This window comes from Onychomys torridus, chromosome X, assembly GCF_903995425.1.
Source record: "Onychomys torridus chromosome X, mOncTor1.1, whole genome shotgun sequence".
NCBI classification, from domain to species: domain Eukaryota; kingdom Metazoa; phylum Chordata; class Mammalia; order Rodentia; family Cricetidae; genus Onychomys; species Onychomys torridus.
Genome location: NC_050466.1, coordinates 117,824,406 through 117,837,162, shown reverse-complemented (window position 1 = coordinate 117,837,162; position 12,757 = coordinate 117,824,406). Strand labels below are relative to the sequence as shown.

Genomic DNA, 12,757 nt, shown 5'->3' with positions numbered 1-12,757 from the left:
AAAGGAGCTGTTGGGGTCCTCACAGGGCTTTTCAAAGACCTCGCGCTCTCGTCTGGAGATAAGCAGCTGCCGTGGCCGAGGTGGTGAAAAAGTTGGAAGATTCATCCCACTCTCCCACCAGTTTTCATTTCTCAAGTGGATGTTTTCTTGGACACTTTTTTCCCTCCAAAAATCGGGTTATTAGTATATATATGGTCTTATTTCACGGTTGTCTATTTCATTCCAGAGACTTACACGTATCTTTTTGTTGCAATAACATGCTGTTTTTGTTCCTATTGCTCTATGATACAATTTGAAAGCAGCTAATATTTTTGCTTGCTGGTTCCTGTATGTAGGAGGTCTTTTCCTCGTTACTGTTTTCAATTTCTTTCTTCACTGTTGTTAAATTAGATTGTTCCAGTCTTTTGCCTCCTCATTTAGGTCTATTCCTTGATATTTAATTTTTGAAGCTATTGTGCATGGATTTGTTTTTTCTGACTTATTTGTCAATGTCATGGTTATTGGCATATGGAAAAGCCACCAATGTTTGCACTTATTTTGTAATACTGATTTTTTTGCTGCTTTTATCAACTCTTAAGTATTTTCTGTTGGAGCATTTGGAGCCTTTTAATTATAGAATTATATAGCAAATGTTCTTAGGAATAATTGGATACCTTCCCTTGCTGTTTGCATTTGGAGTCTTTTTATTATAAAATTATATAGCAAATGTTCTTAGGAATAATTGGATACCTTCCCTTACTGTTTGTGTATCGTTTACCATTTTCTTTTGCCCTACTACAGTGGGCTAAGACTTTCTATGACTGTTTTCTGTGTCTTAAGTTTTATCACCCCTCATTTTTTTTTGCCTGTAGATATATTTTATCTTGTAGTCATACTCCAGAATTTTGTGCTCAAGATGGCTTATTTTTTCTTTACTTAAGTGTAAATATATTTTCTTCAACTTTACTTAAAACTTTGTTTTAAATTTTGATTAGTGATTAGCACATTAGTGATACTTCCTACAGATGTTTACTGATGAAATTGAGTTTTTAATTTTCGGAATTTCTGATTGTTTTCTTTCAAACCCCTTATGACTTTCTCATCCATGTTGCTGGCTTGTACATACACATTCTGAGTTGATTTCATCATTTCTTTCATATGTATGAAGGTCCTTGAACTTGTTTTCTAGTATACTTTTAAACTGTTTGTCCAGCATTTCAAACACTTCTTCCATTTTTTTTGGATATGGCATTTGAGGAGATATTATCATTTGCTTTGTTTTTTCATATTTATTATATTTTTGTGTTGTGATCTCTATACCGCGTTGGATGAATATGTGTTCAAGTTTCCCTTTCTCATAGGGTATAGACCATCTATGGAGGGCTCAGTCTCAATTCCCAAAAAGAAAGAAGCAAAGAAACCACTTGTAATAGCTAAACTATATATAGAAATACACTCAGAAAGTATTAAAGTCAACCACTGTGCCCCAACAACTATGAATCAGATACTCACAGAAATAATGTTCAGTCAACTCTTAAACTAAAACTCAGTTTGGGTAAAAGTGGGACTAATTGTACTCAGTGGCTGTGAGAAAGAGCACATGTAGTTGGGAGGAGTTTAAAGGTTGAAATGGACATGGGAGGGTATATGGGCAGGACTGGGATTGTATACTAATAGAATACATTGTATGCATTGGTGACAGTTTCAAATAATTAATTAAAATGTTCTACTGTAAAAGTAGAAATAATAATAAATGAATAAAGTAAACGAAGAGGACACAGGAGAAGGAAATAGAGCACTGAGATTTGTGCTGCAATGTTGGTCTTAGTGTGCTCATTTTTTGCCCAACAGTAGACCATCTGTGAGAGGGAGGAGGCTGCTGCACCCCGAGACCTTCGTGGACCTGCAACTCAGGATTATCCATTTCACCAGCATTGAACCACACAGAAGGTAAGTGGCTGCAGGTGTAGAACTGCTCCCCAAACTCAAGCGTGGGATCACCAATGTCCTCAGTCATCACCAGGTGGTGGAGATTGCTCATGACCACACAAGTGGTAGGACCTCAGAGCAGTGGGCCCTTCATTACCAGAGGATCTACTGCCTACATTTTATAGTGTGTCCTTGCCTGTCATTCACACAACCCATCACTGCCTTCGACAGGTGTCTCCCACAAAGCTGGTCTGTCACAATCTCTCGTCCTTCTCATTTTGCAGTTGTTCCTTGTTTTCTTATTTACAAAAGTATTTTTGTCTCAGAGTTAGCCTCTCTCAAGAGTACACTTGGCTGGATAGCCCTTAGACACTGAAGAGGAAAAAAGTATTTTTTTCTTTTTATGTTGACTAGTGCCAATAACAGTCCCAGTCCCAGACTTCCCAGATTAAATTAATGTTAGTGAGAATCTTGGGCTGACCTTTGGGTTAGGGATGTTCATCTTTTTTTTTTCCTCAGAGGCACATTATACTTGGAGAGCCACATTTTAATGGGCTTTTCCTCATTCCTCATACCTCCACCATGAAACTGGACTGTGGATTTTGGAGTGTCTCTCAGTACTTTTAAACTGTCCTAGCCTTTCCTTTGTGATTCCTGATGTTTTTTTTGTTTTGTTTGTTGTTGTTGTTGTTGTTTTTTGAGACAGGGTTCCTCTGTGTAGTTTTGGTGCCTGTCTTGGATCTCACTCTTTAGACCAGGCTGACCTTGAACTCACAGATATCCACCTGGCTCTGCCTCTCAAGTGCTGGGATTAAAGGTATGTGCCACCATCTCCCAGCAGATTCCTGATGTTTTAATCTTTCTCCCCTTCATTAGTCTATATTTTCTTACCCTGGCTTCTCTTTTGCTTGTTTGTACAGATTTGGCTTTTGAGATAGGGTGTGGTATATCCCAAGGTGCATTTTTAGCTCACTATATACTTGAGAATACCTTCACCTACTAGTTCATCTGCTTCCACCTTCTGAGTTCTGGGATTGCAGGCATATGTGACTACACCTAGTTCTCTGACTCTTTCTGCTCACCATGTAGTTTCTACACAGCTTCTAAGGTCATTTTACCAAAGAATTTCATGTTTTCTTATGACTGTATTTGCATTATACGTTTCTGACAAAAATAACTGTTCTAATGGCGTCCATACTCCCCTTTGGTCATTTTGGTGTGGGAGGTGTGTTCACCATAGGGTTTCAGCAATGGCTTGATATATGATACCTGGCAGCAGACGTGAAATCTTCACAATATGCAAGGATACCTGTAGTTTTTTTCCCACTCTTAGGTGCCCACTTCCCAGCTCCCAAATAAAGAAATGCAGACTTATTCTTGCTTAGGAATGCCCATCCTTAGCTTGTCTTGTTTCTAGCCAGCTTTTCTTAAATTATCCTGTTTACCTTTTGTAAGTAAATTTGTTTCAACTCTGTGGGTTTGGTCCCAGATTTTGGCACCAAAACATGACTTTTGAAACTCAGGGGAAAGGTAACCTTATTACTCGGGGAGTCAGGCATCTTGAGCTGCTTAGGACAGCTGTGATGGCTGGAGCTGCAAAGAGACATCTCAGCCCTAGAAGGGGAGTTTTTCTGACTTCTGGGGAGTGTCAGGCCTGGAACTGCTTCAGTAGGGAAGGGTATACTGACTGTTTGGGAGAGTCAGGCTATACCTGGTGTGGTGGAGGATGGTCTCCCTGCAGAATATAGCAATCCTGCTCCTCTCCTGGAGAGCCACTACAGCTGAGCTTTGCTCAGCCCCCCACTTAAGGGGGCTTCCTAGTAGAGCTTTGCTTCTGTGGACTAAGATGTTGCTTCTTTTGCTTTGCTCTGCAAAAAAAGGAAACCCCTGCAGAAATGTAGCAATCTCCTCTGGCTCTGGAGAAAGTGTTACTTGTTCAGCTCTCTCTTTCTCTGTCAGCTGAGGGATGTCTCAGCAAGGCTTGTCTGTTCAGCGTGGGACATCTCAGCAAGGCTTCTCTGCTCAGCTCCTCCTTGCTCTGTCCACTGAGGGACATCTCAGCAAGGATCTTCTTTACGCCAGTGAATGAAGATCTTCACACCTAAAACTCTTTTAAGAAAAAGGTTTATTTGGGAAGGAGGAGTCCAGGAGAGTAGCTGCCTCTACCAGGGTGGAGAGAACAGCCCACAACTGACCAGGCAGGACAGTTTATATAGGATGTCATGGGGGTGGAGTCAACCAGTGATTGGTTAGTTTTTTTCTTCCCAGGGATTGGCCAATTTTGTGGGCTAGGGACAGAGATGGCCCTGATTTCAGAGCCGAACTGTGTTTCTTTGACTGGTCTTTCTTGACTTTTTGACACTGCTTCTAAAGCCAGGGCACATTTCTTTCACTGACTCTGATTCTAGGTACCAAGAGTGTTACTTTTGTACTGGTTGCAGAGTCAAGGCATGTTCCTTGGTTCTAGGTATGGGGATAAAGTGTTCATTTCTCTGGCTCAGGTCCCAAATCCAGGCTTTGTTTTTTTCCCTGGTCCTGGGCCCCACGGACAGGTTGCTACTGTCTTGCTCTGTGATTGGCTGGTTTCACAAGTCTGCTGGCCAGGGGCAGAGATGGATCTGATCTGAGCCAAACTGTTTCCTTTCACTGTCCCTAACTGAGCCATCTTTCCCTAGTTCTGGGCTCCAGGGTCAGGGTGGGTTTCTTTAGCCAGCCCCTTTTCCCTACATCGTTTGCCTCTGGGTTTTTATATTTCTGTATTCTATATACCTTTCTTTACTTCTGACTCTCCTGCTTGCTGTGTGGCTGGGTGGCTGGTCCCTGGTGTCCTCTCTCCTCCTTTTCTCCCTCCTGCCTCTCCTCTCCTCCTGTGTATTCTCTCTGCATGCCAGCCCTGCCTATCCTTTCTCCTGCTTAGCTACTGGCTGTTCAGCTCTTTATTAGACCAATCAGGTGTTTTAGGCAGGCAAAGTAACTCAGCTTTACAGAGTTAAACAAATGCAACATAAAAGAATACAGCACATCCTTGCATCATTAAACAAATATTCCAAAGCATGAACACATGTAACACATCTTAAACTAATATTCCACAACAGATGCTGCTGTAGAAGTTCAACTGTGTTTATATTTTGGGTATGTGAAATATTACTATTATTCAGATAATCCAATATAAATCTGTGTGGAAAAGTACCACAGATGCTACCTTGTTCTCATTCCCCATTTTTTCCTAACCTTCACTGAAGGAATAACACATCATTCACTTTTTGCTCTATGACTTATATTTATTTTGTACAAGGGAAAGGTAACATGTTGTCTTACATTGCCTTCTTACATGAGAGCATAGGGTGCACACTTCTGTTTTTCATTTAAGAGCATTTCTTTCTTTACTGAAAATAGATTGCTTTCCTACAATATGTTCTGATTGTAGTTTCCCCTCCCCCAGCTCCTCCCACCTCCACATTCACTCAAATCTGTTCCTTTTATATCTCTCTCTCATTAGAAAACAACCAAATAAGATTAACAAACTAATATAAACTAAGATTGAATAAAAACAAACCAGAATAGGACAATACAACCAAACAGAAAAAAGAACAGCAGAAAAAGCACAAGAGACACACACATTCACACGCAGAGAAAACTCATAAAAACAAAATCTGAAGTGCATTCAGAATTTCTTTGGACCACCAGCTCTGAAATAATGACACGGAGAGTTGCTATTAATTATGAGAGCTTGGCCTTAGCTTTGGCTTGTCCCCAACTAGCTCTCAAAACTTAAATTAACCCTTTATATTAATCTGCATTCTGTCACATGAACCGTCACCTCTCCTGCACACTGTTTGTCTGACTTCCGTGTCTCACTGGAAGATTCTGACTCTCTTCTTCCCAGAGTTCCTATCTCTGCTGGGAAGTCCTGCCTATCCTCTCCTGCCTAGCTATTGGCTATTTAGATAACCAAACAGAAGGTGCCTTGGAAAAGACACAGCCTCACAGTGTACAAAGATTATCCCACAACATTGAAGCCGTAATATATAAGCAAAAGGCCTGTAAGGTTTTTTTTTTTTTTAAGAAATAGCCAAATAGTGCATTAATGTCTAAAAAACAAAACAAAACTCCGAAAATACCATTGAGTTCATTTTGTGTTAACCATCTACTGCTAGGTATAGAATCAGCTCTTAAATCTGGTTTGTATATCCAGTGAGACTCTTGGAGAAAACTATTTTTTTTCTTTTCAAGTGGTTATCAGTTAGAAATAGCTTCTGAGTTAGGGATGGGGTCTTATGTAACTTCTGCAGACCCTGCACATATTTCCACAGTCTCTGTGAGTTCATAAGGGCATCATTCCTGTTGGGTCTAGAAGGCCTTGTTCTATCCCTAGTGGCTCACAATCTTTCTGCCTCCTCTTTTGGAGAGGTCCCTGATCCCCTGTGGGAAGGGAGTCGAAGGAGATACTCCATTTAGGACTGAGTGTTCCAAGCTAATAGCATGTCTTGAAATGTCTCCCTTGTATTTCTTAGGAGATTTTCATTGTTCTTTTTTACACATGCATCAGACACATTTGTATGGCTATTCTGTACCCTTTTTAATCTACCTCTGTGTGAGGTTTTTAATTGTTTATATCTTGAAATTATATATAATGCTTCATTGAATGTCCTTGGGTCTGTGTTTATAGAAGAAGATCTTTGTAAGATATTTAAAATTTTATTCCTCACAGTTTCCCTAATAATAGAACACTATCACTTCATAATTTTGCCTGTATGTTACCAGAGACTAAATAACTCAGTGTTTTATTTTAATATACTACATACATCTAATTATCATTACATTTGGACATTTATTATTTGTTTTGTCCCTTGACATTTTTGTGTGAACTGTTAGTTCATAGCTTTTTTTCTTTTTCATGCCATTTTTGGTGCTTCATTCCTCAGTTTTTGAGTTCTTTATATAGGAAGCAGAGTTTCCACTTGGCTGGGATGTTTTACTACTCCATCTTGTTAGTCTGTAATTTCTCCTTTGAAATGCTTGCATTTGATATTTTTAAATTCTTTGGTTTTCATTGGGTCAGATCACTAATTGCTTCCTTTCATTACCTCTAGAATTTAAGTGAGATTTAGAAAACCCTTCCCTACAGTAAGCTTAGAGAAAATCTGTTGTGTTTTCCTCAAGAACCTCTGTGATTCTAATTTTTGCTTAAATTTTTAACTCAATTTTTAGTTACTCTGTTTCATGGATGTACTTTAAGTTTTTTTTCTATTTTAATTATGGTTTGTGTGTATGGGTTTTTTCACCTGCCTATATATCTGTGTAACATGTTTGTACAGGGCCCATAGTAGCCAAAAGAGGGCATCAGATCCCCTGGAACTGGACTTATGGATGGTTTCCAGGACTGGGAATTGAATCCATGCCCTCTTGTAAATCAGCCAATGCTCTTAACTGCCACCCCATCTTTTCAGCCCTTCATTAAACACTGATGTCCATTCATGTTGGCTTCTATTTCTAAGCTTTCTAGCCTATTTCATTCAGCTATTTGTCTGTTTTTCTAGCAGTGATAAGACACTGTAATTACAGAAGTTCTCTAGAAAGTTTTCATTTTCTTGGTATGGTGTGAGGAGTCTCTTCTCAAGTGTCTTCCTTCTCTCTTATTAGCTATTCTTGTGTATGTTTTCACATAAGAACTTTACCATCAGGCTGTCTAACTCAGTAAAATGTAGGTATTTTTGAAATTGAATTAAATTTATATACATCAGCTTATGAAGAACTTTTTTTAATGCTGAGTTTGTAAGGGAAAAGTCAAATTTAAATAGCATTGCTCCACAACCCTTATAATGGAATCTAAAGTCCTTATTCAATCATGTCAGGCACATCCACAACTGAATTTTGAACCAAAATACTGGAATATTCACAGATATTCCTAGGAATGGAACATGGTGACCTTGTAATAGAGCACAAACAGCAAATTCTTAAATACATTTTACTAACATTTGTAACAGTGTGTGAAATCAGCTGCTTTGTATCATGAGACTGCCCAGTCCCTTTCTTTCAAGACTGTTTGACTTTTTCTTCATACAAAAGAAAGTTCTTGACAAATAGGATGTACTTAAACTCTCTTATACCTTGAGCTATAATAGAAGACCATCATTTTAAGAAACTGGGGCATATTTTTAGGACTGCATGCAGGGTGTGTCCCTGAGATTGAAATCCTGGAAGCCTCAAGAAAATGTACCACTTCTTTGTTCTTAAATATGATAATTTTATCTTAGTCATCAAGTTATTTATCCAAGGACAATGCTGTAATGTGTGTGAGATGCTGTAGCAAAGTACCATATTAGGTAGGTGATGAGCAACATTAATTTTGTTTTCTCATGGTTTTAATGTTTTTGCTTGGAATTTTTCTTTATTTGGCTTATTCATATTGTTTTAGAAGCTGTCTAATTTAATCATGCTGTTCTCTGTTTATCAGTGCTGTGTAGGTCTTTTAGAGGGTTTGTAGTTGTTCCCAAAGTAGAAGAAAAATTTAGGAGCTTTCTAACTCTTTCATGTGTTACAAGATTCTTAACCCCCCTCATTTTGTTTCTCTTCCCATCATTAACAAATGTTCTTGAATGTTTCTCATAACCACATCAAAGTATTCTTCCCACAGTCTGTGTCTTTTAAGATTGCAGTTTTAAACTAACCTCCATATTAATTATTTGATACGCCTTTGATATTCATTGTTTATAACACATATTCATAATACATCCAGATGAGACTCATTGTGATGTGTTCATACCAACCTCTAGCTTACATGAATCTTGTACAACTGTGCTTTGCTACCCCAACCCTGTCACCGATCCCAGACACCAAAAGTCAGTACTCTATTATCAGACTATATCATACTTTCCACATGTGAGACAACATACAGCTTTGAATGGAACAGTTTTGAAGTCCTTGCCCTAAACTTTACCACATTCTTTTGATATTATATTTTTCTTTTTCATCTTTAGGCCTAATTAATGACTAGATTTTCCAAATAAGCTCAAGGTCAACTTTAAGTTTTCTTAACCATCTTCCTTTGTGTCTGTCTTGTGCCATTTTTGTGTCTTTATCTGTCACAAATACAGTAATAAGAGTGAGACAAATCAAGGGCTAGAATGTCAGTCATTCTTTTTCTCTTTAATCACAATTAATTTGGTGTTTTAATATTTTATTTTTATCACTTTTTGTAAATTTATCTTTTTCTTTATTGAGGGATAATACTGGAAGTCATGTAACTAAGTGACCCAAATTGTTTTCTGCTTACATACTACTCATTTCTTTTCTTTCTTTCTTTTTTTTGTGGAGAGGGTTTCTTTGTGTAGCTTTGGAGCCCATACTGGAACTTGCTCTGTAGAATAGACTGGCCTGGAACTCATACAGATCCACCTGGCTCTGCGTCCCGAGTGCTGGGATTAAAGGCATATTCCACCACTGCCTGGCCTACTACCCATTTCTCATGGTGTTTTATCATATACCTTCTATATATACATGGGAGGGGGAATAGTAATACATACATACATACACACACACACACACACACACACACACACACACACACCCCTTTATACACTCACAAGTCAATTTCTAATCAGTGTCTATTGTAGATGTATCTAGTGTTCGCTATCTGGTTCATTTACTCTTTAAATTTCTACTTTTCTGGCACTGGTTATGAAGAAGAGACTGTGTATGTTTTTCCAGAACTTCTAAATATTTCTCCTTCTGATTCAGGTTCACAAAGATGGATGCAAAGAACCCAAAGACTCTGTTGGATCTCGCTATACAGAGTCTGCTGAGAAATGAGTCTGTAGCAATCCAAGCTCTGCAGGATATGCCAAGAGTCTTTTTTGTTCCCCTGTTCATTGCCGCCTTCGAGGGTGGGCATAAGAATGTATTGAGTGAGATGATGAAAGTGTGGCCCTTTCACTGTCTCCATATTGGGTCATTAACTGTACAGAAGCCTCAACATGAACTCCTGAAAGCCATGATTGAGAATCTTCCAGTGTGTCCTTCAAAGAACTCTGCTTCTAGGTAAGATTGTGTAAGAGAAACATGGAAAGACAGAGGAGGTTGTAGCACAGCCTTCTACTCTCCCAGAAGGAGTAACAAGTAAATGCTGAAGACTTATGTGTGGGGCTGTTGCCCGCAAACTTGGTAACACATTAAAGACTGATTGTATTCATTGTTAATTACAAAATCTGTTACTGATTATATTCAATGTTCATTATGAAATCTGTTACTGGGGTTCTATTGATGGGTTTTCGTAACAGGTGTTACATAAGAGAAAAACAGGAGCTTTAAGACTGGAGGGAGTCTAGGGTGTATAAAGGATTGGGGAGAGGAGGCTGAAATTTCATGGGAAACATTTGTTGATAGTTAATACAAGTAGTGTCAGCTATGATAAAAGAATTAGTTCCTAGATGTCATCATTGATTCTACTCGGTTTCATTATTGTTGGCTCTTTATCAGGTATTCTATCTTCTCTTACCCCTACAGGATACCTAAACTGAGGATCCTAGATTTAAGGCAAGACAACGACTGTAAGACCACATGCCATGATATCAGAATCAAGGAACCTTTCTGTTTTCATTCTTGTGCTTATTCTGACAGCTCTATCCTGAAAATAGAAGGGCAGAATCATTTTGTAAATTCAGAGTCCATGATACAGTTCCCCAGGCCTGTAGAGTTACTAGTGGACCTTTCCCTAGATGGCTCCTTAGTGGAAAAAGAATTTTTGGTTTTGCTTATAACTAAAATTAGGGAGAGTTCAGGGTCTTTGCACATATGCTGTCGAGATTTGCAAGTTGATAAACTGTGTAACAGCAAATGCACCCTGAGTATTCTTGATCTCAACTGTGTTGGTCAGTTGTCAATTGATAGGGGTTCACTGAGTGATATCACCAATGTCCTGTCTCAGATGGACCACCTAGAGAGCCTCAGTCTGTCTAAAGTCACTTTTAGATCTCTGAGTGGGAAAGTCTTTAAAAATTTCCTTGGTCACTTGCGACGTATGAACAACCTTAAAGAAGTCAGCCTGTCTTCATTCTGTCTCACAGGGCATCTGGACAGAGTGCTGAGGTAAGAGTTTGGGGTAGGGCCCTGGGTTTCCTGATAGCCTGTTGAGATAGCAAATAAAACATTCTTGGGTGTTCCTAAACTCCTGAAAGGCTTTTGTGCTTCCCACTTTGTCACTTCTGGGAATTTGAAAGTGGAGAAAGAATTACAAAAATTAAGCAGCCAGCAATGTACAGACAAGTGCAGTATGAAGAAGAAGAGGGATTGAGATGGGGGAAGATGTTTTGTTATAGCGTTGATGCACCTAATCACAGATGCCCATAGTTTACAATGTCAGATCACTTTACTGATATGTGATCTCCAAGGCATAGGCCCTGAAAGTAGAGGTTGGTATTTAGGGACTGACCAAAGGGAATTTTCAGTTGCCTGCTCTTTCTGATCCCTCCCCACTAAAAAGATGAACTGAAATCTACAATGGATAATGTTGTATATCAAGTGCTTTCAGTTTTTTATCTTAATATTTCTTAAAATTATCTATTATAATACACTGTACACATTCTTTAGACTAAAAGAAATTGTATCTCAGTGTTAAAAACCAAACTCTCAGCCAGATATGGTGGCATGAGATTTTAATTTCAGCACAAAGGATGCAAAGACAGGCAGATTCTGTGAGTTCCAGGCCAGTATATCCTCCATAGTGAGTTCCAGAACAGCCAGGACTAGATAGTAAGATCCTGTCTTAAAACAATTCTCAGAGTAACAAAACTATTAAGTTAACTAAAGCTCACATTAACACATTAATACCCAATTACAATGCATGTTAAAAGTAGTTTATTCTAGATATAAAGGTGTAGTTTTCCTCATTCAGACTTCATTCTTAAGAAGTTTTTTTTTTGTTGTTTCTTTGTTTTGTTTTCTCCCTACAGAGTCCTGCCACCTGGACTGCATTTCTTGTATCTGTCATTCTGTGATCTTTCCTACAGAGACTTGAGGTTTATGGCCCAGAGCTCTCAGGTCTCCTGCCTAAAGCTGTTGAATCTTAGCAACAACCCAATGTATTGGGATGATTTTGAGCCTTTTCAAACTCTTCTGGTAAATCTCTCTGGTACTCTTCGACATCTAGAGATAAATCATTGCCTTATAAATGATACTGCAATCTCTGTCCTTATCCCTGCCCTGATTCGTTGTACTCAACTCCGTGTCCTGTGCTTTGCTTCTAACCCCATCACAATGCCTATGCTTATGATTATCATGAATAATTTAACACCCTTGAAGAATCTAAAATACGTGATTTATCCCATCCCTGTACATTGCTATGCAGTATGGCCTTTTCAGGGCAGTATAGACCGAAGGAAGCTTGCTCTTGTACAACTACAACTGAAGGTGATGCTAGAGCTTGCAGAGAGGGCTGACATGACCTGGATCACTTACTTAGAATAAATTTCACAGTCCAACACAGTTTCAACCCGATATGTACTACTTAAATACTAAATGTTATTATTGGACCCCCCCACTCAATATATAAGGTACTTTCCATTGTAGGAAATTACACTTAGCGAATATAGGCATGTAACTGATTCCTACACAGAATAATTTAGAAAAGATGGAGGACTTTAAGAGTTCCTGTGTATCACTTGTCTACTATTGATATGTTTCATTTTACTGACCACAGTGATGTGCATTGCCTGTAATACAGGATGATCAAGTCCTAGTTTGCTCATCTTTGCCTGCACTGTTTGGTTTGCTTGTTGGTGCATCCCACAGATCAGAAAAATGACAACCTTTCCTGCCTATATTTGTGGAAGGGGCGGTGGTTCTTGAAGAC

At 38.8% G+C, this 12,757-nt stretch overlaps 1 protein-coding gene across 1 annotated transcript; it reads left to right on the top strand.

Annotated features, from left to right (window-relative positions):
• Positions 1-9,658: 9,658 nt before the first annotated feature.
• On the top strand, positions 9,659-12,372 carry LOC118573634 (melanoma antigen preferentially expressed in tumors-like). The gene is made up of 3 exons (XM_036173910.1): positions 9,659-9,948; positions 10,414-10,995; positions 11,859-12,372. The coding sequence occupies exons 1-3, from the start codon at positions 9,659-9,661 to the stop codon at positions 12,370-12,372; spliced, it is 1,386 nt and encodes a 461-aa protein (XP_036029803.1).
• Positions 12,373-12,757: the final 385 nt, after the last annotated feature.